We start from the raw sequence: 24,235 nt of genomic DNA, 5'->3' as shown, positions 1-24,235 counted from the left end.
GAAGATAAAAAAATCACCGGAATCCAAATTTATACTATGAGAAATAATAACTTTTATATCATACTTTTATATCGTACTTCTTTTTAATTTACTTTGAAATAAAATAACAATATTAATATACATATAGGTGATATATTTTATTTATGCGTAGCTGTTCCTCTGACTCCTAAAAATCCTTTCCTTCCTTACTTAACAAAAAATAGTATTACGTTAACAAATTTTAATTTCTATGGTAATAAAGTATATATATATATATATATTTAACAACTCCGGATTTGGCACTCGGCGAGTCTCCGTACGCGATATCCGAATTACTTGGCATCGTGGCAACGTCGCATAGCGGCGCGTGCCAAGGCAGCTAGCAGTCATAGACGGAGACAGTAAATCGTAAATTCTGTCCTTCTCTCCTCGCTCGAAGCTTGCCGAGGCGCCGGGCCGGCCGAGCGCGGCCGAGCGCGGCCGAGCGTGGCCGAGCGAGGCCGCAGCATATCCCCACTAACTGGCTAGTTCGGACACGAACCATTAGCACGGACGCAAACCATGTGCGGTTACCGAGCGAAACGACGTAGTTGATACGCACTTTATCAGGGTGCGCGTCGGAAAATGTGACCAGTTGACACAGAAAAATTGACGAAAAATGCCGGGATGGCCTCTCTCAGGTTTCTCTCTGGCTGTAGTAACTGTAGTAAGCCTCAAGCTGTAAGAAATTGACCAATTACAGGCGAATGTGAGGAGAATAATCGACTGTGATTGGTCAATTTCTTACATCTTGAGTCTTACTACAGCTTACTACAGCTATTGTAGATCGGGCATAGAGGTTTTTGTGGGTGTGTGTTTCCAATCTATTTTTCGGTTGTCATTTGTCATATTGTCATCCGCAACCCGCAACGATTTTTGCGTATGAAGTCAATACGGAAGAACGAGATAATCGTTCCATCGACAAATATAAAGATAAAAACGTCGTAGATTCGTGTAGTTTCGTCAGAGATTCGCAGAATTCTAGTTTTTGTGACATCGACGTTTCAATCCCTTCAGAGGTGAGTATTTAATCATATTTTCTGATAAATTCGCGAACATAAAATGCCGGTAGTGTGTTACGAATACATATCAACAAGCTGTACTACGTATTTATTATTAATTACAGCAGTTACTTAAAATATGGTTAGATTTATTGTGTCGTAAGACATTTTCGGAATTTTAAGATTTCATGATCTCTTAGGCAACTTCAAAATATTCATATAATGTTCTCTGAGACATTGTTTAAATGATAACTGCGAAATAATTAATAGTAACAAATTATGCTGATAACAGAAATGGCACTCGTACAAGATTACAATACGGATGGGGAAGACGATTTGCAAGCGAGCCAATGGTATGGAGTAAGAGAAGCCACATTGTTTCTCGTCGATGCTACACAGAAGATGTTCGAGGTAGAACCAGAGACCAAGCTCAGTCATATCCAAAAGTTTTTCAAGGTTAGTTATAACTTTGGTTATCAGTTTGGTTAACGTGTATGCTGTATATGTACAATTAATTGTCATTAATTATCCTTGCAGTTGTACAAGCAAATTCTTCGGCAGAAGCTAGCATGGAGTATGCAGGATTGGATGGGTGTGGTATTATTTGGTACAGAAGGAAGCGACACGAACTCAACATGGAAGAACATTCAGAGTTTACACGAACTCAGAGTTGTTACTCTGGACGATTTACAACTGGTCAGAAAACTGAGCAAGTATAATTATTAATGTTATGATTAATAAATAAACGAACAAAGGCAAATGAGAGCTAATTCGCAACGATGGTCGGGCAATAGTAATAAAACAAAAATTACAATTATAAATAAATATAATAACTAAACGTTTCGGTCCTTGGTTTGGACCCTCCTCAGTACATACATAACGATGGTTAGGTACTTCGATGCAGTGGTCAAGATGTAATACAAAAGTCATGTTCGCTCTCCAAGATATTTAGTGAAAGTATGGATCTCGTATCGTCAATGTGTTAATTTATTTATAATTGTAATTTTTGTTTTATTACTGTCGCCCGACCATCGTTGCGAATTAGCTCTTATTTGCCTTTGTTCGTTTATTTATTGTTATTGAGTTTTATCTTTGATGTTACGATTAATGTTGCTATCAAGTTCAATCAATAGTAAACATAACGTGCTTCAAGAATATGAGCTTTTATCTAATGATTTATCTGACTGAATGATTTTCAGTTAAAAGCGGCATGAAGGGTTACCAGAGCATGAAATCCGAGGATGCTTACCCGCTTCACGACGCGTTGACATACGCCATGGATATCTTCTTAAAGATAAAGACAGTCCTTACCAAACGCAGGATAGTTCTGATTACTTGTCACACCCCTAAACTCGCGGACGACGAAAAACATCGCATCAGATCGAAGGCAGCATCCTTGAAGGACTTGGACATTAAATTGTACGTGATTGGTTTGGGAAACAGTTGGGTGCACGATCAGTTCTATAAAGATTTAGAGATGCTGTCAAGGAAGACGGACATAGATGTTTACAGAATGACATCACTGGTGGATCTGGTGCAGCAGATTAAAGCGCCGTCCAAAAATATTGCGCGATTAAGCTTTCAGGTGTGTGATGGCCTGGAGATTGATTTGGTCGTGCGTACTTTGGGCAGGTAGGTCTTTACGTTGGTGAGAGTAATGTTTATTTCTACAACATTGTTAAATATTGTACAAGTAAAAACGTAAATATCACTTTACAGAAAACGTAGATGTTTGCAAACGAAATCGCTGAGCAAAGCGACTAATCAAGTTTTATCGAGATCGACGTATTTCAAGGGTGAAGAGGCTTACAAAAAGGTGTATATCTCTCGCATAACGTAATCGGAGATCTTGCATAAAATGACACGTATAAGGAAAAGTCTTGGATTTTTTTATTTCTTACGCTTGATTTGCCTGATTGTAGGACAGTGACAGTGACAGTGAGGAACCTGATTTACCTTTTGTGATACCAGACGAAGTTAACTTGGAAACTAAGGAGTCGATTGGTGGTATGAAGCTGCGTTTCACGCAAAAGGAGCTGCACCGGATAAAACATATACATCCACCAGCCATCAAGATAATCGGTGTAAGGCCTATACCCGACGATCTTTTCAGATATCACATTAAACGGAAGTACTTCGTCAGAGCAGATTACGGTAGCACTCGTAAAGGTAACAAAATATAAAATACGTGATACAAAAAATTTAATGCGTGAAATAACGCTCGATTCATGATATCGCAGCGTTTAATTACTATAAAAGTAATGTCAAATGTGGTCTTTGTTTTTTCTCGCAGACAATCTATTGTTCTTTGGCGCTTTATTAAATAAATGTGCCACTCAAGGAAGAATGATAGTGTGCGCGTTCACGTTGCGGATGAATACTCAAACTAATCTCTGCTACATGATTCCAAATGCTGAACTGGGCGGTTTTTATCTATCGAGAATCGCATTCCAAGGTATGTCTAATTATATTCACATAATAACGCGATCAGTAAAGAGATATTCAAGATATTCCTTACTCGACGAGCTTAATTTTATATTAGGGGACATAGGAGACAAGAGCGAAGCATTGCTGCATTACGACGCCCAGAATTGTGTAACCGATAAGCAAGTTGCGCTGTGGAAAAAAGCAATCGATCGACTCGACGTTAACTACCATCCGTATATGTTCAAATCCTATAAATTGGAGTGTCAAATACAAATGGTGGAGAAGTACGCTTTGGACAAAGAACCTGGTTCTCCGCCGATCGATATCATCGAGCAATCATGTGAGTAATATCAATTACGGTACAGATCGAGAAAGATACAGAGAGCAAAAAAAAATCTTTACTACTTGGACAGAAAAGGAAATGAACTTGTATCAAGTATATACTAATTTCTTTTTCAGTTTTGAAGACCTATAAGAAAACAGCTGATTTAGTGCCCGAGTTTAAGAACATGTATATAAGCAAATCCGACGGTCCGACAAAAGCAAAAAGGGCTAGAAAAAACAAGGAAACATAATTACTTAACAATTGCGTGTAATTATATAATAAAATATAAGGTTGCGTGATGAAAATATTTTTGATTATATATAAAAAAAAATTACTTTATTTTGAAGTTACTTTACATGAAGAGAAACTTATAAGAAAAATGGATACTACTTATTAAAGTATATAAAAGATAAAAACACTTGTTTTTAACCATTATATTTTATTCCACAATAAAAATGCGCTTACAATATATCTGTAAAATCGTGTATTAAAATCTCGCGTTTTAAAATAAAATGTTTGATATTATCTACATTATGTTATTTCATCGCTCATTGTCAATTTTAAACTTTGATACAGGCACTTGATGAAGGCATTAGGGCCAATTTCACCAACCACGGTTAGCTTAACCGACGGTAAAGTTAACAGTATTGACCAATACTATTGGTTACTGCTTTAAAGAAACTGATTCGCGATCAATACACAAATGTACCCCATGAGAATTTACATCGAAATTAAGAACTAATGTTGGTTTTATTTAGCTGTATTTAATCTTCTGTTGGTTGAAACTATTGTCGAAATATCATTGTTACTTTGAATTAGGATAATATTAGTCTAGATATAGGAAGATGAAATTATTCTTGGCAACGGGATGGTAATATTTTGACGATTTAACATCACATGGACATATAACAGTATATCTCTTTGTATATGTATATAAAAATACAATTGTTCCATTGAAACATATCTACCGCAATTACAGCAATTAGGCTACAAAAAAGTAAGGCATGTGCAGATTTCTGCACAACTCACACAAAATTGTACAACTGTCCGTTTTTAAAACCTTATAAATTCCATGCAAAATGTTCATTTCAAACAGTAAACGTTGAACCAGAAAATTTAATTTCTCATATTTTTTCAACAATCTTATATAAATATATTATAAAATAATTTAAATAGAAAATTACTTAGATCTTACAATCGCGAGTACACTTATCCCTACAACGAACAATAGCAAAGATACAAAAGTGATATCGTTCGCCTTTCCTTTGCCATGCCTCTTCATTTCAAGCACGCCGGCTTAAAGTACGACACAGGTGCTTTTTTCACGAAAGGGATTGGACTTCTGCGACGAGAAGCCCACCAGCAGGCAGTCCTCCTGCTCGTGCTCGGTGATGTACTTCATGATGTCCTCGACAGCCTTGCTCACCGTGATCCGCTTCAGGGCGGCCTCGCGGCGCAGCTGCTCTGTCACTTGACGTTGCTGTTGCAAATTCGTGATCACCATGTCCATAACAGCTGTATGCGTGAGAGACAAAATCAGGAAAGTGTTAAACCACACGGAGAGAGAAAACGGAGAAGAGAGAGAGAGAGGTACGTCGCGAATTTAAAGGCTAACCTGGGAGACGTACGATACTCGAACCCCGCTCTTACGGACCGCGAGGGACTCTCTTTTTCCCCGACAACTTCGATTTTTCTGACCGCGAGAAGTAATCCGTCGATCACGCTTTCGCGATCGGTCCTTTCGGCCTTTTCTCGACCCTAACGAGCTAACGACTTTGCTTTTATTCTTCCATATTCTTCCTGTGCCGATCCCTCAGGGCGCGCTTGCATGTGCGACGCATTAAGGCGCTTTTACACGATGGGGAGAGTGTCTCGAGCAGGCGCACCGCGTCACGTGTCACCGCGCCAATTCGGCCAATCGCGGACGCGACGGCGCGACCCGCTTCGCGATTGCGCGTCCACCCGCGGGGCGCATCGCGCCCGCGCGGCGCGGCGCTCGCGGCCGTGCGAAACTCCACATAGTCCACATGAGCCTGTTGCCAGTTATTGATCCTGGCGCGATTAAACAACACCGCATTGCCGTGAACCGCGAAAACAAGACACTCGCCACGTCTCGGCCCGCGCACGGCGTTCCCGCATACGGCGTAAAAAGCGTGTCGGGGCGCCGCCGTGAGGATCGGCCGACGGCCGTCGTCGTCCCCGCCGTCGTTAACGCTATTCTACTCGGTACTCCGGATCGAGCGGACTGCTTGGTAAACGCATCGCTAGAGCGGACGGACATACGATCGCGGTCCCGTCCCGTCCCGTTCCGTCCGTGGCACGGCGCGACGCGACGCGACGCGGCGCGGTGCGGCGCGCGGCGCTTGACGTACTGTCAAAATGTAGAGAGAGAGAGAGAAAGAGAGTGAAAGAGAGAGAGAGAGAGAGAGAGAGAGAGAGAGAGAGAGAGAGAGAGAGAGAGAGAGAGAGAGAGAGAGAGAGAGAGAGAGAGAGAGAGAGGAGCACGACGAGCCCGATCTTCGAGTCCCCGGCCGTGATTTTCGTCGGGACAGACGGACGGGAGGGACGGAGGGACGAACGGCGGGACGACGGGCACATGTGATTCCCTCCCCGGAGTGGCCGACCCCATTTGGCGATGAAGAAGTTCACGATCAAGGGGGTGCTCGACGGGTTCCGGTCGTCGGTCCCGCAGCCCGTCAAGCCCGACCAGGAGATCGTCGAGAATCTCAAGCCGGAGCACTTCCAGGTTAAGAAGGTCAGTACACGGCGAGTTCGTCCCGATAATCCCTCTCTTCCTTTGCCCACCGACCCCCTCCCCCTTCGTCTCCCCCATTCGCCCCAATTAAAGTGGACCTGTCGATAACACGCCGCCGCCGTTCTCCCGGCGCGCATTTCTCGCAGATCCGAGGCGGAAACGTGGTTCGAGGCGGCCCGACGAGGCGTGCGAACTGCCGCGTTAATTTCGGGGTAATCGCGCGGAATGAGATCCGCCGTAGGTTTCACCCCCTCCCCCTCCCCCCGTCCCCCGTCCCCCGCCCCATCCCCGCGACGTCTAACGATTGACTGAACGACGCAAGTCGCGCAATTAGGAATTTTATGGGGTCAGTTGTGAGAGAAAGTAACGTCAAACGTCACTGGCGAGCGAGTAGATAGCGTTGACTTTAATCAGATCTATACGCGCGCGTAAAACTCGTCCCACTCGTCCGTTACATTATGTAATGGCCCGAGAGAATTGAGGAAAAAGAAACTGATATCCAGATCCAGATTTGGGGATTCAACGATTCAAAGATTCAATCTCTCATTCGCGTTTCTATTCGCCCGCACTTATCTTAAGTGCGACGTCCGCGAACGAATCGTTTGGTAAAAGCTTTTATAATAGGTACCCTCCGCTTCGACCAGAGCCCGTCATCCCGGTGTCGAGCTTTCTGCTCTTCGGTTCGTGTAAACAAACCGCAACCCAGTAAACACGCCGTGTCAATATTGAAAGCTTATGTAATCCCCGAACTCTTTGGAATTCATATCGCTGAATAAATTCATATCAATTGTATCGCGCTATTAACTGGTATAAAACTCTCGAGCGCTTCGTTTTCGCCTGCAAGTGCAGTGTACTCTGTGGAAGAGAAAGAGAGAGAGAGAGAGAAAGGAGACTGAAGAGAGAAGACAGCGTTTTTCTTTCTCAACTTTGTCATTTCTCAACCTTGGTTCTAAGCGAGCCTATATGGAAAAGGATTTTCCGAGCGAATCGTGCCGCGCTCGTGGAGTCGCTTAGAACGCTCGTGCCGAGTTTACACGTTAAATAATTTCGAAATCGTGCTCCAAGACTGGCGCACTCACGTGACACGCGAACCACGAGCCCTTCTACAAGGCAAAACCTCGTGTGCTCCGCCCGCCTAGAAGGCTCAGGTTGCCGGGGGGGGGGGGGTACATAAGCCGAAGAGTAAACATGGCTGTCGATACACCCCGCTGGCGTTGCCACGCGTCGCACGAGGTATCTCGTGCGCTTTGACTTTCGTGCATCAAAAATTGTCCCCCCCCCGCCGTCTATTTACCCGGAGCGAATATCGTTCGTAACCGTTGGCGAAGTTGATATCGACTATCGCGATATACTTACACGGTTCGTGCGAATATCCGTTACGCGAACGAGGAACCGATAACGATACGGGCAGATACGAGGGGAATGCGCGCGAGAACACGAACGAGCGATTTAAGGGGGGTGGGAGGGGGACGTTTACTACATTTATATGCGCCGCGTATTTTTGTTATACATGCCTCCCCCGGCCGATCGATCCCGATTTGTTTCTCGGCCTTCGCGATCTCCGCCGAGTATTACAATTTTAATTCGATCGCTCGCGGGGATTTCTCCTTCCCCCCTCCCCCCTTATCTCTCGTCGCGTCCTCGTCGGTGATGATCAATTCAGGCGACACCTTTCCACATGTGCCTCCTCTCGCATTTGTCGCCCCTCGAAGCGCGACCTCGTCGTAAAGTCATAAAATCGCGCCGTTAAACGAGGTCACGATTGCGATTTTCACGGCGCGGCGAGTCGTGAACGCGCGTAAACTCGACGACGCGACGCGACGCAACGCGCGCGCTGCACATTTGCCTCCGCTGAAATCATCGCTCAATGTGCGCGTAGGCGATCATATATTCTCATTGCTACTTAGTATTTTAATTCTCTCGGTCTCGAGACGAGGATGACATATTCGAGATACCGGTTTCTCGACGCGCGCGCCGCGATTTGACGTGCAATTTTCTATTATTTTTTTTATGACACGGAGACGCGTAGAGCTGACGCAGCGCGGAACATGCAAATTTTCCGCGGGCAGGCAGGCAGCCGATTAGAAAACGCGGCCGCGGGTTTTCTGTTTCGGAGAATAAAATGATACGCGCAGCTTTTGAAAGCGCTTATTTCGCATTCGCTTCCTCATTTATGCATCGACGATAACGCGCGGGTGCATTTGGAGTAACATGTATTATTCCGCGAACAAAATTACGCATGTTGCCTTCTCGGAAAACGATGATACGCTTGTATTATGCGCTGCATAATTGCTGAGGGTTCATCCTCGAGCGCCGCGGTTTATCGCTTCACCTGACATTTGCATACATCCCACGGATACATCGCCGAAAATTGCGGTGCAACGCTAATATATTTGAGAGAGAGCATCCCTGATGAATATCGATTGCGGGTCTTAAGAGAAGGGACCACTTAACTTAGCATCACGAAATACTTCGGACAACATAATGAATTATAAAGTTGAAGAGCGTCGCGTTCTCTCTCTCTCTCTCTCTCTCTCTCTCAAAAGAAATTCCGGGGTTGTACGTAATTCCCCGTTGCACTTGGTGCTCGAGAGGCATCGGAAGAATGATGTAAGAAGCAGGTGGAAGTTGAAAAATCGTCCATACGTGCTCGCGAACGTCGCACTTTATCTTTACGTCGTTACAGGAACGCGAGAGAGAGAGAGAGAGAGAGAGAGAGAGAGAGAGAGAGAGAGAGAGAGAGAGAGAGAGAGAGAGAGAGAGATTGACGTTGCGTGTTTACGCGTCTATCGACACGATCGGCGCTTGTTGTCGTGTGTTATTTCGATTTATCGTTTAATTTTTCGTATATATGTAAAACCGCGCAGGTAATAAAATGCGGGAAAGTATTCATTTGTACTCCTAATAAAGGCAATTTATAGGAGACACATGTGACAGATCTGTCAATATATGCCGCAAGTTATGATGACTCGCCCTCTCGTGGGCTCGTACAGCTATAGGCAATATCGCCAATAAGGAGTTCGCATCGTACAATACAGCCAGAATTACCTGACGATGCTTCGAGCGCATTGATAAATGGTGACCTGCGCGACTCGCCAGGATTCGATCTTAATTACGTTATTACGGCTCTTTTTCAACGGCGATTAAAAGGATCGCCACCGAATTTTTATCTACGGCGATCCTTCACGTTTGGAATTCGCCGCGATAAAAGTGGGATGAACCGGGCGCGCATAAATGCGAGGAAACGCGAGGTTTTTCCTACCTGCTGAGAGATAACTCTTCCCGACCGTTTATCGCGTATTACGATGTTCGCCGTGTGATCTTTCGCAAGCCGTAAACGCCGAGCGCGGTGGGCACTGGGCAGCGAATTATTTCGCGCACGCAGCTCGGCCGTGACGAGAGTAAAAGAGAAAAATGTTAGTTACGGCACACAAAGAAAGAGAGAGATGTGTGTGTGCGAGTACCTTGCGAAAAATTAGAAATTACATCGCGACGTGTACATTCATTTGAGCACGCGCGTATCTGAATCTGTCAGCTGAGGCGGAAATAATGGCCCCCGGTGCTGCAGCTGCGCTAGCGGCCATATAATAGAAAATGCGGAGATGAATAAATTCGAGCTCGCGATGCGAAACGGCGATACCACGTCACAGGCGTATACGCGGCCCCCGTCATGCTTTTTAATTTTTCTACGTCGAATGGAAACGCGAGCGAAGATATTAGATTCTCCCACGGAGGATCCATTATAATCGACGGTACATCCTTTTGTTCGGCTTTACCCCGAAAAGGCTTCATCGGGAATCTCATGCGGCCGAAATCGGGGCCGCAGATCCAATCTTGAAGAGGGAATTTCCGGTGGTTTTCCGTGACCCGACTGCGCGTCCCCCGCATATTTTTCAATTACTCTTCACAATGGTATACAGAGCCGTATAAGTAATTGCTTCTTTTATGGAAATAATTCTATTTAGGGGACGATTTATCTGCGTACCTTCCGGTGTACCGATTGCAGTTTTTTGGAGTAACGTCATCTTTTATCGCGCGCCGTTTTGCGTGGTGTTGTAGAAAAAGAAAAAAAAACGGAATGGAAAAAAGCGGAGTAAAGCCGACGCACGCGCGTCAAAGTTTTCACTAGCGGAAAATTGATAGCAACCTTGATATTGAGCCGACGCCGTGGACTACTCGCGTACACATTTCGCCGTATCTATCATTTCGCTGTATCACCTATATGCGCTTTGTCGTAACTCCTGGCACAGACCCGCAGGCATCAATTTCGTTCTCGTGCCGTTCCATCTTGAAGACAACGACGAGTATAATCGAGGATGCGTTCAAGGCCGAACGACTTGTCGCACGAATGAACAGCGATCCGAATTTTAGGAAAGTAACGTCGATATTTAAAAAAAAAAGTGTCACGCGTCAATACGAACTTTATGCCAAGAGAATCTATATCAGGAATTCCTCGGCTTTATTTATCTTTCGTTTGCATATAGTTAATAAAATCGGATTAGGTTTTCTTTTTAGACTGGCCTTTTACTGGTTGTATCAACGATTGCGGAACAGTTAATTAAATATTATCTCGGTAACATAAACGATATAAATGTATCTCTTACATAATATCACAAACGAGTACTGGGAAGCTGTACTGATAGCATATCATTAGGAGATATGTAATGGTTGCTTATTAATTGCGGAATTGTGCAAAGATAAATTGTAATTTTCGCTTACAAATTTATTCTGCCGTCTTGCATTCGATTTATAATAAAATTTTACGTCTTGCCGCAATTTAATTTGTGTAGTGATTATGATACCATCGTGTCGTTCATTTCGTTTAGAAAATCGAAGGATGAAGGAGAAGAACGTAACGCAAGATTCATTTTCCGTTAATCTAATTTTTAATTACTTACAAGGGAACCTTGCGAACCCGAAAATTCTGATTTTGATGAAACTTTACACACATGTAGGGAGGCGGAGGTAAATAGATGAATTTAGAAATTTTCAGTTGAGGCCAAAAAACGATTCTAAAGGATGAAACCACTCCTCATGTGGACAGATAAAAGAATTGTTGGCATTTGCGACTATAATTGCATAGTAAAATAATTATGGTAGGGATTACTATTTTATAGTTATTATTGCTATATAATATTAGTAAATATAACTTTACACTGAGAAAAAAATCGTTGCAGTTATCATAACTTCACTATAATTTTTATTTGTTCCCCTGGGGGACGATTTTTTTCTCAGTGTAAGGTTATATTTACTAATATTATAGCAATAATAATTATAAAATAGTAACCCCTATACCATAATTATTTTACTGTGCAATTATATAGTCGCAAATACCAACAATTTTTCTATCTGTGTGTAGAGGCTTTTTGTTTTTCCCGATAAGTATTCGAGATAGCAAAAAATGTTTTTTTTTTTATACAAAAATTTCATGGTAAAAAACCCTTCTATTTAAACACACTAATAATATTTAAAAAAAATTTTTTTAATTTTTAATGCATCGAATATTTTTCTTTATATTACTGATTTTGCTGACACGATCAGCAAAATAGTCAGCAAAAATTTTTCGCTACACGCGGGTTGGTTTTCTGAAAGTTGGCTGATCTTAAACGAGCATCTACAATGGTCTGTGAGCGTGGCATATAAATGTGTACTTTCCTACGATTGTACGGTTTCGCATTCGCTAAAAACGGATAATCGCAGGATATAGCAAATCGAAACGAAGCGACGATTAATCGGTGAATTTGTATACTCTTAGATCAGAGGTGTTCGAACGTATTACCATATTGCGGTTAATGCGGATAGGGAAATTTTTATATTCGCGCCGCGGAGAATACGTGCTGGCCCGACCATGCGTGCATGTGTTCGCTCGGATTGTCGCGCCTGCAGGGCGTTGGGTGAGCCGTTCTGTCGCCGCAAATTACAATGCAATCGTCACGCTATAACACGATCGAGTGAAACGCTTTTTGCCCGACGCGACGCGACGCGATAATCCGTGCTCCCAGCCCCTGCGCTGCGCTGCGTGAGCGGATTAATTTTTGCATGCGGCCGCAAAATTACATCCGCGGCCGGGGGAAAATCCCTCTTTCTCTCCACTGTTTTGCATATTTAATTTGAATTTCTTCCCAGAATGCGGAAATGTGACTTTTCGAACAAATAGATTAAGGATCGCTATATAGTTAAACGCAACTTATCCTTTCGGAATTAGGTCAATAGTTTCGCGACAGTATTCTCATGCAGAGCAAACCGAGGAGCAAACATTTTCCCCTGCGAACGTGAGAGTGGCCAACTTTCAGCGTGTTTGTTCGTGAATTACAAATTTAATAATTGAAGTCTATCGATGCTGTATTGTGATAAACGTGATAAGGATTTCATTCGTTTGACTGACTGCGATTTCTGACCTGATGATTTCATTCGCACGCTATGAAGTGATAAAGGTATGAGCGAAACGTATAAAAATTTTCGATTAACCTTGATATTATCAAATATATTAATTCAATACTCACACGGATTGTGGGAGGTTCCAGGTTCGAACCTTGGCTGACGTAATATCTTTTCCAATAAATTCTCTACAGCGATATTTTAGATGCTTATTAGCATCAAAATTAAATCGACATCGATTTAAGCGGGGAAACTACAGTGACGGCCGGAAAAATGCTATTTTCATGAATTTGTTTTTGCGAGAAATAATAAATTTAATCAAATTGGTTTGTTATTTCTTTAAAGTACATATATTAAATATATTGTAAAAAAAAATTATTGAAAAATATTTTAATATTTGCGCCTTTTCAGCGTGTGGTGCCGTGTACCTCCGCAAAAAAAGCTGGGCGCTCGCATATCTCGGTCAATTTTTATCCGAATGACTTGAAATTTGAACAGAATGTTTATAACAAATATGTCTTCAATTAAGCGTACGATTTTTTTGATTGGACAATTAGTTTTTGAATAACAATTGAAAAAGTAGCAAAATTTTCGTCTAAATCTCGAATTTTTTTTTTTAAACTGCGCCATTTTGTTAAAAATGAATATTTCACAAAATCCGTACGCTTAATTGAAGACAATTTTATTATAAACATTTTGTTCAAATTTTAAGTCATTCGGATAAAAATTGACCGAGATATGCGAGTGCCTAGCTTTTTTTGCGGAGATACACGGCACCACACGCTGAAGGCGCAAATATTAATATTTTTTAATGATTTTTTTACAATATGTTTAATATATGTACTTTAAAGAAATGACAAACCAATTAGATTAAATTTATTATTTTTCGCAAAAACAAATAAAAATAGCATTTTTTTCAGGCCGTTACAGTGGTTTCACCCCTAAATTGAGGGAGGGGGTAGAGTATTTTAATGTTCCAATGAAAAACTGTGTTTCAAGCCCGACAAAGAATCAGCGCGCAGTTTACTAACAATAAGTTGGAAATATGTATAAAATACACATATAAAATACACATAAATATGATTAGGCTATCAAGATCCAATTCATACCGTAAAATGGCTTTATATCATAACGGTCCTTTCCACTTAATATTGTATTTAATACAAATATATATCAGGCGGAATATCGCGGATAAATATCGTATGTATTGATAATGAAATTATACGATTAATTATACAACTTAAGCTGCGATTATTTGCGATATCGGGCGTAACTTCCAAAATCCCCCGCAATCCTCTTATTCCGCGCGAGTAATATTTTGCGCAGGGCATCTTGCGATGCTGACGACGCGGGTCCATCAGCAATCTGGGAAGCCGGCCCGGCGGAAATTTCGCGTGGGCGAGCCTCCCTCGGGGACATTGGGCGAAATCAGAGAACCCCGGTGGGGAAGAGCAGGAGGGGGCAGGTGGTTCTTCCTGGGCGATCGTAACTTTCGTATCCACCGTATTTTAACCCACTTCCCCTCGATGCCCACCAGCAGTGGTAACCGGTGAAATAGAACGAGGGCAGTTTTCACCAGCAGCGAAAAGCGGTTGGTGGAGTCCCGCTGCACCAAAATCGACCTCGAAAGCATGTACGTTGCTCGTGTGTGTTCTCGCGCTGCCTCCTTCTCCTCGACCGGTCTCGCGTTTCGCGGTTAATCCTAAACAAGATTGTCCCCGGCCAACTCACGTGATCCCCGAGCACGCCGATCTGTCGAGCGCGACATAGGTCTTTAGGATCGTTTCTCTCTTTCTCTCTCCTTTTTTTTTTAATCGACGTTGATGCACTTTGCAACGGGAACGATCGCAAGCTCTCCGTGAAAAGCGTGCGGCGAGGCGCATCTTCCATTTCATAAGATTACCTCATCCTTCGCTTTGCGAGGAGGTAGAGCGAAGCGAAACGAAGTTTTAAGCCAAGTTTCTTGAGCGGAGAACGGTGTAAGCCGTGATGTTCTATATCGGCATATATTGGCCTATAGTGTCGCGTGTCGCGTTACTTTACGTGACGTAAGTTTCGCCTATAAAAATATCTACTTTTTGAACTCGTAGGAAAACTTGTTTAGAAGTTCGGGGGATAGTGGAAGTGTACTTTGTTCCTACCTTCGATACCAGTCCGCCCTAACGACGGCAAGGGAGTGGCTCTTTATGGAAAATCGAGGATAACGCCTGACGAAGTTGACTTTAAATACTCGCGACGAACAATGTGTATCAGTAACATTTACTGGCAACAAAGGTATAGAATTAACAGTACCCAGGTTGTCCACGGGATACACAATAGGAGCCGGTGAAACAATACCGTCCCTCCCCGTTCGTCTGATATATCTCCGCAACCCCTTGTAGAGGATGAATAGTCTCTTCCGAGCGGCTAAAGCAGGAAAGATGGCATGAAACGGACGGCTTTTATGTTACAGACGTTTCGACATGGCTTCCCGCATCAGCCGACAGCGTTGGCATTCGACCCGATCCAAAGACTGTTGGCGATTGGCACTAAATCCGGATCCCTTAGGATGTATCCTTCAACGTGATCGTTAATACGGGGTGGCATCCCGCAATTAAACTTTCCCTTTCTCTGCGCGTGGCGGCTAAAAGGACACGAGAGATCAACCATTGATTACCGCATACAATACAGCGCTGCCATCCAATCATCGCGTTGAAGCAAAAAAAAAGTGAAATAGTGACTGCTTTTTGACAGAAAAAGTAACCTTTTAGGAATTAAAATGGTAATCAAAAGTCAATCAATAGCCAGAAATATAACACATTCTTTTCATAGCATGGTTTAAAAAAAGGGAAAAACAAGTATTTGAACGATATAATACAAGTATATATCTGGTGCAATTTTATTAAATAAAATAAATAGTACATTTTATATTATATATAATAAAATAAAGACTCGACCAAACAAAATAAAAGTTGGTGGAAGCTATGCTTCCACAAGCTGGTCACAAAAGGCCAAACACAAATATTCTTTTGTATGTTTAGCAATTATTTTCATCTTTTGCTTCCGGCAACATGATATATTTTATATCAGCCGCGCCTTGTTTAGCATTCGGTCCGCGGTGCTAATTATAAGTAATCAGATGTTGAAATACCGGACTAGTACCAAATGAGCAACAGTGAACGAATAGCAATTGACAAAATACGAATAATAGAAAATAAAAATACGAATAGAACGCTTATGTTTTACAAATATTATGTCAACTCAGGCAAAGAAAGGTGACTATAGTGACCCGTTTTGGATAGTGACATTTTAGTGATTTGTCAAAAAAAGGTGAAAAAAGTGACTGAATGGCAGCGCTGTGCACACACACACAATGTAAGACGATTTTTACTTTTCTCTTTCTCTTTCTTTCCTAACTTTCTGTTAGCGCATTATACGTTTGCTGCTGCATCAAATGACCGCAAATTTTCTCTCGACCGCCAGCATCGCCAGTAAATGCACTCGCGTAATTCTGTTCTCATTCGCAAAAACGTTTGTCGAGAATGGGCGGAAGTAAAAACAGTACTCGCCTGCTTTTGTGACCGCTATAAAAAATTTCGGGTGTCGACACGGGTTTGTACAATTTTAGCGGATTAATTACACGGTCCTGTCGGTCCGTGGCTCTTCGACCGTATGTTTTTACACGTCAGCGATTTCATTGATCTATCGTGGCCAAAGTGTAGTAATATAGATGCTCATCGCAGTTCGGTGGGCATTACTAACCATCGCGATGAACTATAAACGAAAGAGTTCCAGCCGCGCTGTCGATTTCAATATAGGTAAAAGTCTTTACGGTATTTAAGGGACCCTTACCTTTCTCCGGACGTGAAATGCGGAAGTTAACGAGTCGACGAGAATTTTCTACCAATGTCTCGCTTGACTTTTATGCGTTTACGCTATGTTATTGGGGGGGGGGGGGGGTCTAATAAGTTATCGCATGATGAAAGAATAGAGAAACGTTCTATCGCGTAAATGTGCGGAATTATTAATTATTGCTTTATGATACGACGATATTTTATAATTGCGGCCGCGGCTCGCAATCGATACAGACCTGTATTTTCCTTAATTAACCCAATGCCACAAAAAAAAACAGTCTAGGCAGACCGGGCGTAGATGCGCACGTGAAACACGAGGAATGTGCAGCCGTTCTGCGTTTACAGTTTTTAATAAATGAGGGAGCATTGGTGTCTGTTACTGAGGACGACACCTTACACTTGTGGAACTTCCGTCAGAAGATACCGCAGGTGGTGCACAGCCTCAAGTTTCAAAGAGACAGGTCAGTCATTAGCACGCGATGGGCTGATGTTACTTTCCCTAATTTTAAGCTTTGAGTTTCGTCTTTTGCCAATATACACGATTCGTGCAAAGTACGCTTAATGGCTATCGCTTTTAATTATACGTTTGATGAGTGAAATGTGTGATATACTTGAGGGATTTCACATTTCGCAAGCGCTAAACTAAACTATTTGAACTTTTCGGCAGCAAAAGTGTTTAATTGGAACATGTAATATTCGTTTTTGACAGAATTACATGCATTCATTTACCGCTACAAAGTAAATGGTTGTACATTGGGACCGATCGAGGAAACGTTCACATACTGCACATTGAATCGTTCGTTCTATCTGGATATATAATTAATTGGAACAAGGCTATCGAAGTGTAAGTATATACATCTTTCCTATTGAGATATTTGATAATCTTAATAAGTGAAACAGGCGTATGTCGGTGCTATCTGTATGTATACAAACGCCGATACGTTTGAAACAAATGCAATCGTACGTTGATAAACGCATGCAAAGCATAATAAATTTTAATGCCATAATACATTTTAATGTCTTGGTAATTTCTAATTTTATTAATTGCGAGCATATAAACAAGTTTAACATTTTCGTTGCATTAAGGTAAGTATTTCGAAGGGAACTGCCACTTAACATGATTGATTTCAGCGATAGGATCTCCAGTATAAAGGGCAATAATACGATGTGAATTACCTCTGAATTTTTAGCGCTTGATTAATTAGGCATTGTTTTTAATGAAATTTTCTGAAAGCGGCGGAAAGACTCTCCGCGATATAATGTACGATAAAATATTTATTTTACAGTTGTAAGATATTGGCACTTTAAGTTTGTATCACGGAAAATATACCGAGTGTGTTTGCGGATATTTCTTTTAATGCGGAAAACGTTTTCCAAGTCACTTATAATTCTGCCCATCGTTTTATTACAGATTAATAAATCTAAGACATAAAATATGTCTCTCACGCGCGTTATTAAATTTATTACCTTAATAAATCTGTATTATAACATTAAGTGAGGAATTATAGAATGGCTTAGAGAATGTTTCAAATTAAAAGGGATATATATTAGCTATTTGTGTAATCCTTACAAGACGTGACAGATTAGCACTTGCTGTGTCTCTGAGAGAATATCTCTTAAGAATATTTTTCAAAAAGATGAGTGAAAAGTATATGTATTTTCAGATCCACTAATTTCCACTAATTTCCTATAACGGATGTGTCGTTCAAGATTGTGTCCTAAATGTGTGAATGTATGGGTCAATTAAATTACAGTGAACGGATAACGTTCGTATGGAGATTATCTCCAATAAAAACTAGTACTATATATCTATTACTCTGTTAACACTGGAAGGAACAGACGTCAAAGACCTGTAGTTCTTTTTTGTGCCTGACCGTAGACACATAGATGTGAATGTGGCAGTGATGGTATAAGGGTGCTCATTATAGTCATTATAAGTGTACCACCATTGGGACTTAATATATCCACGATGTAAATTTAAAAAAATTGTCAATTAAATAATCAGTCATAGAAATTTTAGCCCAGTTCAGAATTGTCTAACAGTTAAAAAGAGTATTGACACTTATTCTTATTTTCAACATAGATGTCTTTTCCGACTTGGGGACTTTAGGACTTGCGTCACAGAATATTAATCTGATTAGTAAATAAATAACGAGCAACGTGGCTGTACCTCAGATGTTAATGAATAATTAGCTATGAATAATTCCCAATAGCGAGACACTTAAAATAACTTATGCAAGCGAATCCTCTTGTGCTCTTCCTTCTACTTTCCGAAAATTCATTACTATCGACAAAGCCTATTAATACCTCAACATTTGATTTATCGGCATTAATACGCTACGAAATCTTTAACTATTTATTATAACTATTTAGGAATGCTTTATTATTTATTATTTGTATACTTATCAACCACGATTTTCTTATCGTGTTTCATGAAAATATACATATAATAATAGTGCCAATTAATATATAAAGATATTATCGGCACATTAAATAACGTAACGCCTAAGCTGAAGCACAATGTGATGATAAACTACGATGAAACACACCGGTTAAAGACCGCACACGAGTTTTATATATGTTTCACAATAACACAAAAATAATGGTTCTCTTATACATGTGTGTGTATATATATATATATTTTTCAGATCTAGAAAAACTCACCCTGGTGCTGTAGTACACTTGAGTGATAATCCGTTAGATTTGAGCAAGGTACGCGCGTTTTTTGAGTACGTTTTTTTTGCATTATTATTCCATCCTTATCATAATTTCATGATTGACAATTTTATCGTGACGCGTGAAAGAGAAAAAAGGAACATTTGGCGTTTATTTAATATTTTTTTTCTTAAAAACTTGGATTATTTGTTTAGATCCAAGCCAATAAGTGCAAGTGTGTGCTTGCATGTTGTATGTGTGCATGCGTGCATGCTGTCACTGTTGTGATATGTACAAACGAAGAAGAATAAAAAACGCCTTTCATTAAGAGAGAAAATCCATATTGTTCGATATTCTGAAATGGATTCAGATCAGTTTTACAAATCGATGAAAGTCATACCGCGCGGTCATGATCACTCATCTTTTTACACATTTTATATGAATTTACTGTTACTTCAACTTCCGACAACGGAGTTTCTGTTACGGACCTTATGCAAATGTATCTTCTATTTACCCTACTAATTGTGCAGTCATGAGTGTGTGATGAGTGTTTGTGTGTTCGGGTTGCGTTTGCAACTTTCTGTGTCTTTGATATTGATAGCTTAAATTTGATATTATATATGTAATATCGTATATCGAATGCTGTTTGGTTTTTCTCAATTGTAACCGTGTAAAGAAACGTGTACTATTTTGTTTACGTCGAAAAAAAAACATTATTTGTTATAAAAAAGTGCTTTTTATAATCGTACAGACGAATTTTTAAGGATGTACAATTGTACAAATCTAAGTTTAATGGATATCCGTCAATTAACTATTTTCTTGTCTCTAAAAGTAATATAGCAAAAACATCTTTATCTTTAAACAGTGATTACACTAAACAAAATACTAAGGACTATAATTATAAAACTGCAATTTTTATCTAATACTAAAAATTGAAGTGCTCGAAATTCAAGTCTTTCAAGTGAGAAGTATGTTAGTTTCATATTTAACATCAAAATTAAAATTGCATAATTGGTATTGCGTATTACGCATAATTTTTTTTTAATCGCGTAAAGTATGTACAACATGGTCTGCCTTTCTAATTAACTTGTCTTCGATAACAAAAATCTTTGTCCATCTCACTCGTTCTTCTTCAGCAATGGATAATTAACATCATGCGCAATCATCGTATCTCTGAGTTTTATTTGTGCCCTTCGCACAAATCTTGTATAGAAACCATTATTCACTACATTTTTATACCTGATCTCTCTATGTATATGCTAAATGTATTGTCGTGACAACAGAATCGAGACATATTGTAAAAGGATACATTTTATCACCTATATATGCATACATATATATATACCCACGTGTCTTGTTTCAAGGAAGTATGTTTTAACAATGGTATACGCACTTCTATTATACGCGCGGATGCTTTGCTTTCAGATGCTCATAGGATTTTCGACAGGGCAAATCGTTCTGTGGGACTTAAAAACCAAGACTGTTGAGTATAGATGTCAAACAGATGATTTATTAACATCAATATCGTGGCATCATGAAGGTAAACAATTTATGTGCAGTCACTCGGACGGTTCTCTTACGACTTGGACTCTTCGGCAATTAAAGCCAAGTGTAACATTTCCACATGGTGAGATTTGATTGATTCTATTATTTATTTCGATCGTGTGATGTATAAAATTTTTACACTAATGTTTCTTTTATAGCAAAATTCACTAAAGATGGAGAACCTGAACGTTGCAAAGCCATTCAGAAAGTAGAATGGAAAATGTCGAGATCGGGGTAAGATGATATGTGATGGGTTTTATTTAACGATTTATATAGTTTCAAGTAATAACTATATGTTAATCTCAAATAATGTACGACCTAAACGTATAAACTTTCAGAGAAGCATATGTGATATTCTCTGGTGGATTGGCACAGGACACCACTGGGAGAACACCCAGCATTACAGTGATACATGGAAAAACTACTACGGTGCTCGAAATGGAACATAATGTTGTAGACTTTATAACGCTGTGTGATAGTCCATGGACTAGTGGTACAGTAGAACATGCTTTTTAATGTTTTTGAAAATAAAATATTAATTTTTCTTCGTATAACAAGTTTTAATCTTTATCGACTGCCATGTAAATGATGAGAAATCGATATACATATGTCATCAGTATTATTTGGTGTAAATTATTTGGCAGTAATCATTATTATCATTTTTTCAGATTTTCAAGACCCTTATGCTGTTGTTGTTTTACTACAAAATGACCTGGTTGTGATAGATTTGTTAACTACTGGATTCCCTTGTTTTGAGAATCCATACCCTATGGATATTCACGAATCTCCTGTGACATGTTGTGCATATTTCGCGGATTGTCCTTCAGATTTAGTACCTGCATTTTATTCCGTTGGATCCAAGTCGCATAAGAAAACCGGCTTTAGCGAGAAAGAATGGCCTATCTCCGGTGGCGAGTGGAGTTCCAGTTCTAGTAGTTATAACGAGATTATTCTCACTGGGTAATATTATCATAGATAGAACTTTATATCGATGAATAAGCAATTTATCTTTTTAATCACACGATGACATTCATAATATTAAAATATATGCATGATCATATCATATATGTTACTATGCACAGTCATGTTACTATGCATATACATGTTATTACAGTTTATTACAAGTTAGACGACAATCAATAAAGTTGCTTAAATTTCTATAGCTACATACATGTTGTTCGCAGACATGCCGATGGCAGCATAAAGTTTTGGGACGCTTCAGCAGGAACATTACAAGTTCTTTACAAACTAAAGACGGCGAAATTTTTCGAAAAAACTAAAACGCGTAGTTTAGATTCAGAGGAAGATCCATTAGCGATTCAACTTATTTTCCTTTGTCCTGAAAGTCGGAAATTAGCTATTGCGGGAAGTGGCAAGCATGTCGTGTTGTTCAAATTTAAGAGGGTTGAAAGTATGTCTGAAGTAGTGGTAAGTTATCTACAGTAACTTGCTAATGCATTACTTTTTTTGCTACTATCTAGTTAACTTAAAATGAACAAAATGAGATGTGTATTCTTTTCTTATCTAGATATTAATTTACTTCATTAAACCTCATTTACATAATAGCAGTATTCTCTTCACGCTGCATTCATGAATTAATTAATAATATTTTTCCCGTAGAAAAAAATAAAACGATGTTTTCCAATATTGCAGACCTTGGAAATATGCTTATCGGTGGAGCCAGGAAGAGAAGGGGACAATTCACCGGATCGTGAATCTCCGGCAACCGGAAACATCGTAGGAAACATAGAATCGAAGACTATAGAATTCAATCATCCGCTTAAAGTCAAGACGGGACTGCAGAAAAGACCAGCCGGTTTTCAAGCGACACTGATTTGTTTGACAACGGCACCTCCTGGAGAACTACCCGAAAATATAACGGCCCTCAGTTTAAATTCCTCGTATGGCCTGTAAGTGTTCTTTTTTAGAGAATTTACAAAATTGTATTAGCTATTGTATTGTACATCAGAACTTCATAATCGAGTTGACATTTATCGTATATTACCGTATATTACATATAGACATAAATATCATAAATTTTTAAAAAATGTCATCGCAAATGTCAAGCAGAGAGAATACAATAGAATATTTTAATGTTTAGATTGGCCTATGGAAACGAGTCGGGGTTAGTGATAGTGGACATCGTGCAGAAGATCTCCTTAGTCGTGTTGAACACTAGTGATCTTGGAAGTGGCGATCCTTACCAACGCGTCTTACGAAGTCCGAAACGGCAGGACGAATTAAGACGAGAAAATGAAGACAAGGCAAGAAGTCCAAGTACAGACCAGGTAAAATGTGCTTCTTTTTCTACTAGAACTGTGTATTTTGAATTCCTCCCAGTCCCTGCCCTTAAATTTTATCTAGAAGAATTTAGAATTTTTACATTTTGTATTCTGCTTTCTCTAAATGCCAACATTAATTTTTTATTGCATGATAACAAAATATCTACATAAGTTAATTGCTACAATTATGTGAAAAAAATTTAGAAAAAATATCGCAATTTAAAGTTTCGTGGTTGAATGAAACATGTTGTTTTCAATTCTGTAAATATAAATTACTGCTCCGAAATATGTTTTTGGAAAAAAAAAAACAATCATCATATATGACACGTGTGCGTGTATAAGAATTATCTAAATTTTATTTTATTTATTTGCATAGTGCGACACATTGTTTCTTAACAAAAAGTAATGACTTAAAGATTTTTATGTAATTTACTAATCTAATTTTGTCTGAGGAATCTTCCTATAATTTAATTCTTTATTATGCTACAAAATTCTTCCTGTAATTTTATACATTACAGCATAATTTGCTAAAAATACATATAATCTCATTGCTTTTAAAAACATTTTTAAATATATTATAAAGCGAAATAAATGTTGACTACAAAAAGGTAAAGTATCCATTCGCATTTTAGTATAAACGCGCAAACAATAATATATTTTTTAACCAAAAGTGATTACGGTAAAAAGTATTTTAATTAAAATTTAAAGTATATCTTAATAACTTCTAATAAAGATAACAAAGCTATCTTTTAATAAATAATCAAAAATTGTTTTTAAATGATTAAAAAATATGTGTTCCATCAAATTTTAATAACATTAAAGTGTTATTTACAATGGTTTACAAATGTGATTTTAAGATATGTTATTAGGTCATATACTCCTTAATATGTATAAATTAGTTTTAGCTTATTATTTAATTCTTTAATTATTAATTTTTTTATTGCTAAATATAACTAATATTTTCCTAAATATTTTAGAAGTATATTAGATGTAAAGTATTTGCACTTAATTTTGAA

The 24,235-nt window shown here is 39.5% G+C and overlaps 3 protein-coding genes across 13 annotated transcripts in view; 2 read left to right on the top strand and 1 right to left on the bottom strand.

Moving 5' to 3' along the window:
- Positions 1–672: 672 nt before the first annotated feature.
- Positions 673–4,478, top strand: LOC143901671 (X-ray repair cross-complementing protein 6). 2 transcript variants are annotated; one of them, XM_077414107.1, is made up of 9 exons: positions 673–1,037; positions 1,312–1,475; positions 1,557–1,715; positions 2,219–2,651; positions 2,739–2,835; positions 2,942–3,188; positions 3,313–3,474; positions 3,562–3,786; positions 3,906–4,478. In XM_077414107.1, the coding sequence occupies exons 2-9, from the start codon at positions 1,370–1,372 to the stop codon at positions 4,019–4,021; spliced, it is 1,545 nt and encodes a 514-aa protein (XP_077270233.1). In that variant the 5' UTR covers positions 673–1,037; positions 1,312–1,369; the 3' UTR covers positions 4,022–4,478. The 2 variants fall into 2 exon arrangements, with proteins under 2 accessions (XP_077270233.1, XP_077270231.1); XM_077414105.1 differs by having other exon boundaries at positions 675–1,037; positions 1,557–1,728.
- A 199-nt stretch (positions 4,479–4,677) lies between these two features.
- Ggamma1 (guanine nucleotide-binding protein subunit gamma-1) lies at positions 4,678–5,605 on the bottom strand. The gene is made up of 2 exons (XM_077414109.1): positions 5,387–5,605; positions 4,678–5,286 (listed from the first exon to the last, which is right to left on the bottom strand). The coding sequence occupies exon 2, from the start codon at positions 5,279–5,281 to the stop codon at positions 5,069–5,071; it is 213 nt and encodes a 70-aa protein (XP_077270235.1). The 5' UTR covers positions 5,282–5,286; positions 5,387–5,605; the 3' UTR covers positions 4,678–5,068.
- A 201-nt stretch (positions 5,606–5,806) lies between these two features.
- The window catches only part of Tomosyn (syntaxin-binding protein tomosyn), a 42,262-nt gene continuing 23,833 nt past the window's right edge, over positions 5,807–24,235 (top strand). For 9 of the 10 annotated variants that reach the window (XM_077414099.1, XM_077414104.1, XM_077414103.1 and 6 more), the window contains exons 1-12: positions 5,807–6,526; positions 15,357–15,454; positions 17,016–17,198; positions 17,447–17,581; positions 19,386–19,449; positions 20,818–21,019; positions 21,096–21,171; positions 21,276–21,430; positions 21,606–21,897; positions 22,122–22,365; positions 22,591–22,847; positions 23,039–23,225. In XM_077414099.1, coding sequence (XP_077270225.1) covers positions 6,407–6,526; positions 15,357–15,454; positions 17,016–17,198; positions 17,447–17,581; positions 19,386–19,449; positions 20,818–21,019; positions 21,096–21,171; positions 21,276–21,430; positions 21,606–21,897; positions 22,122–22,365; positions 22,591–22,847; positions 23,039–23,225 — 2,013 coding nt within the window. In that variant the 5' untranslated portion in view covers positions 5,807–6,406. Of the gene's footprint in view, positions 6,527–15,356; positions 15,455–17,015; positions 17,199–17,442; positions 17,582–19,385; positions 19,450–20,817; positions 21,020–21,095; positions 21,172–21,275; positions 21,431–21,605; positions 21,898–22,121; positions 22,366–22,590; positions 22,848–23,038; positions 23,226–24,235 lie in introns of those variants that run through there. The other variant, XM_077414100.1, reaches the window with a different exon arrangement.

This window comes from Temnothorax americanus, unplaced genomic scaffold (genome assembly GCF_048541705.1).
Source record: "Temnothorax americanus isolate GAGA-0224 unplaced genomic scaffold, ASM4854170v1 Scaffold35, whole genome shotgun sequence".
NCBI classification, from domain to species: domain Eukaryota; kingdom Metazoa; phylum Arthropoda; class Insecta; order Hymenoptera; family Formicidae; genus Temnothorax; species Temnothorax americanus.
This window is presented reverse-complemented; position numbering and strand designations above follow the sequence as displayed.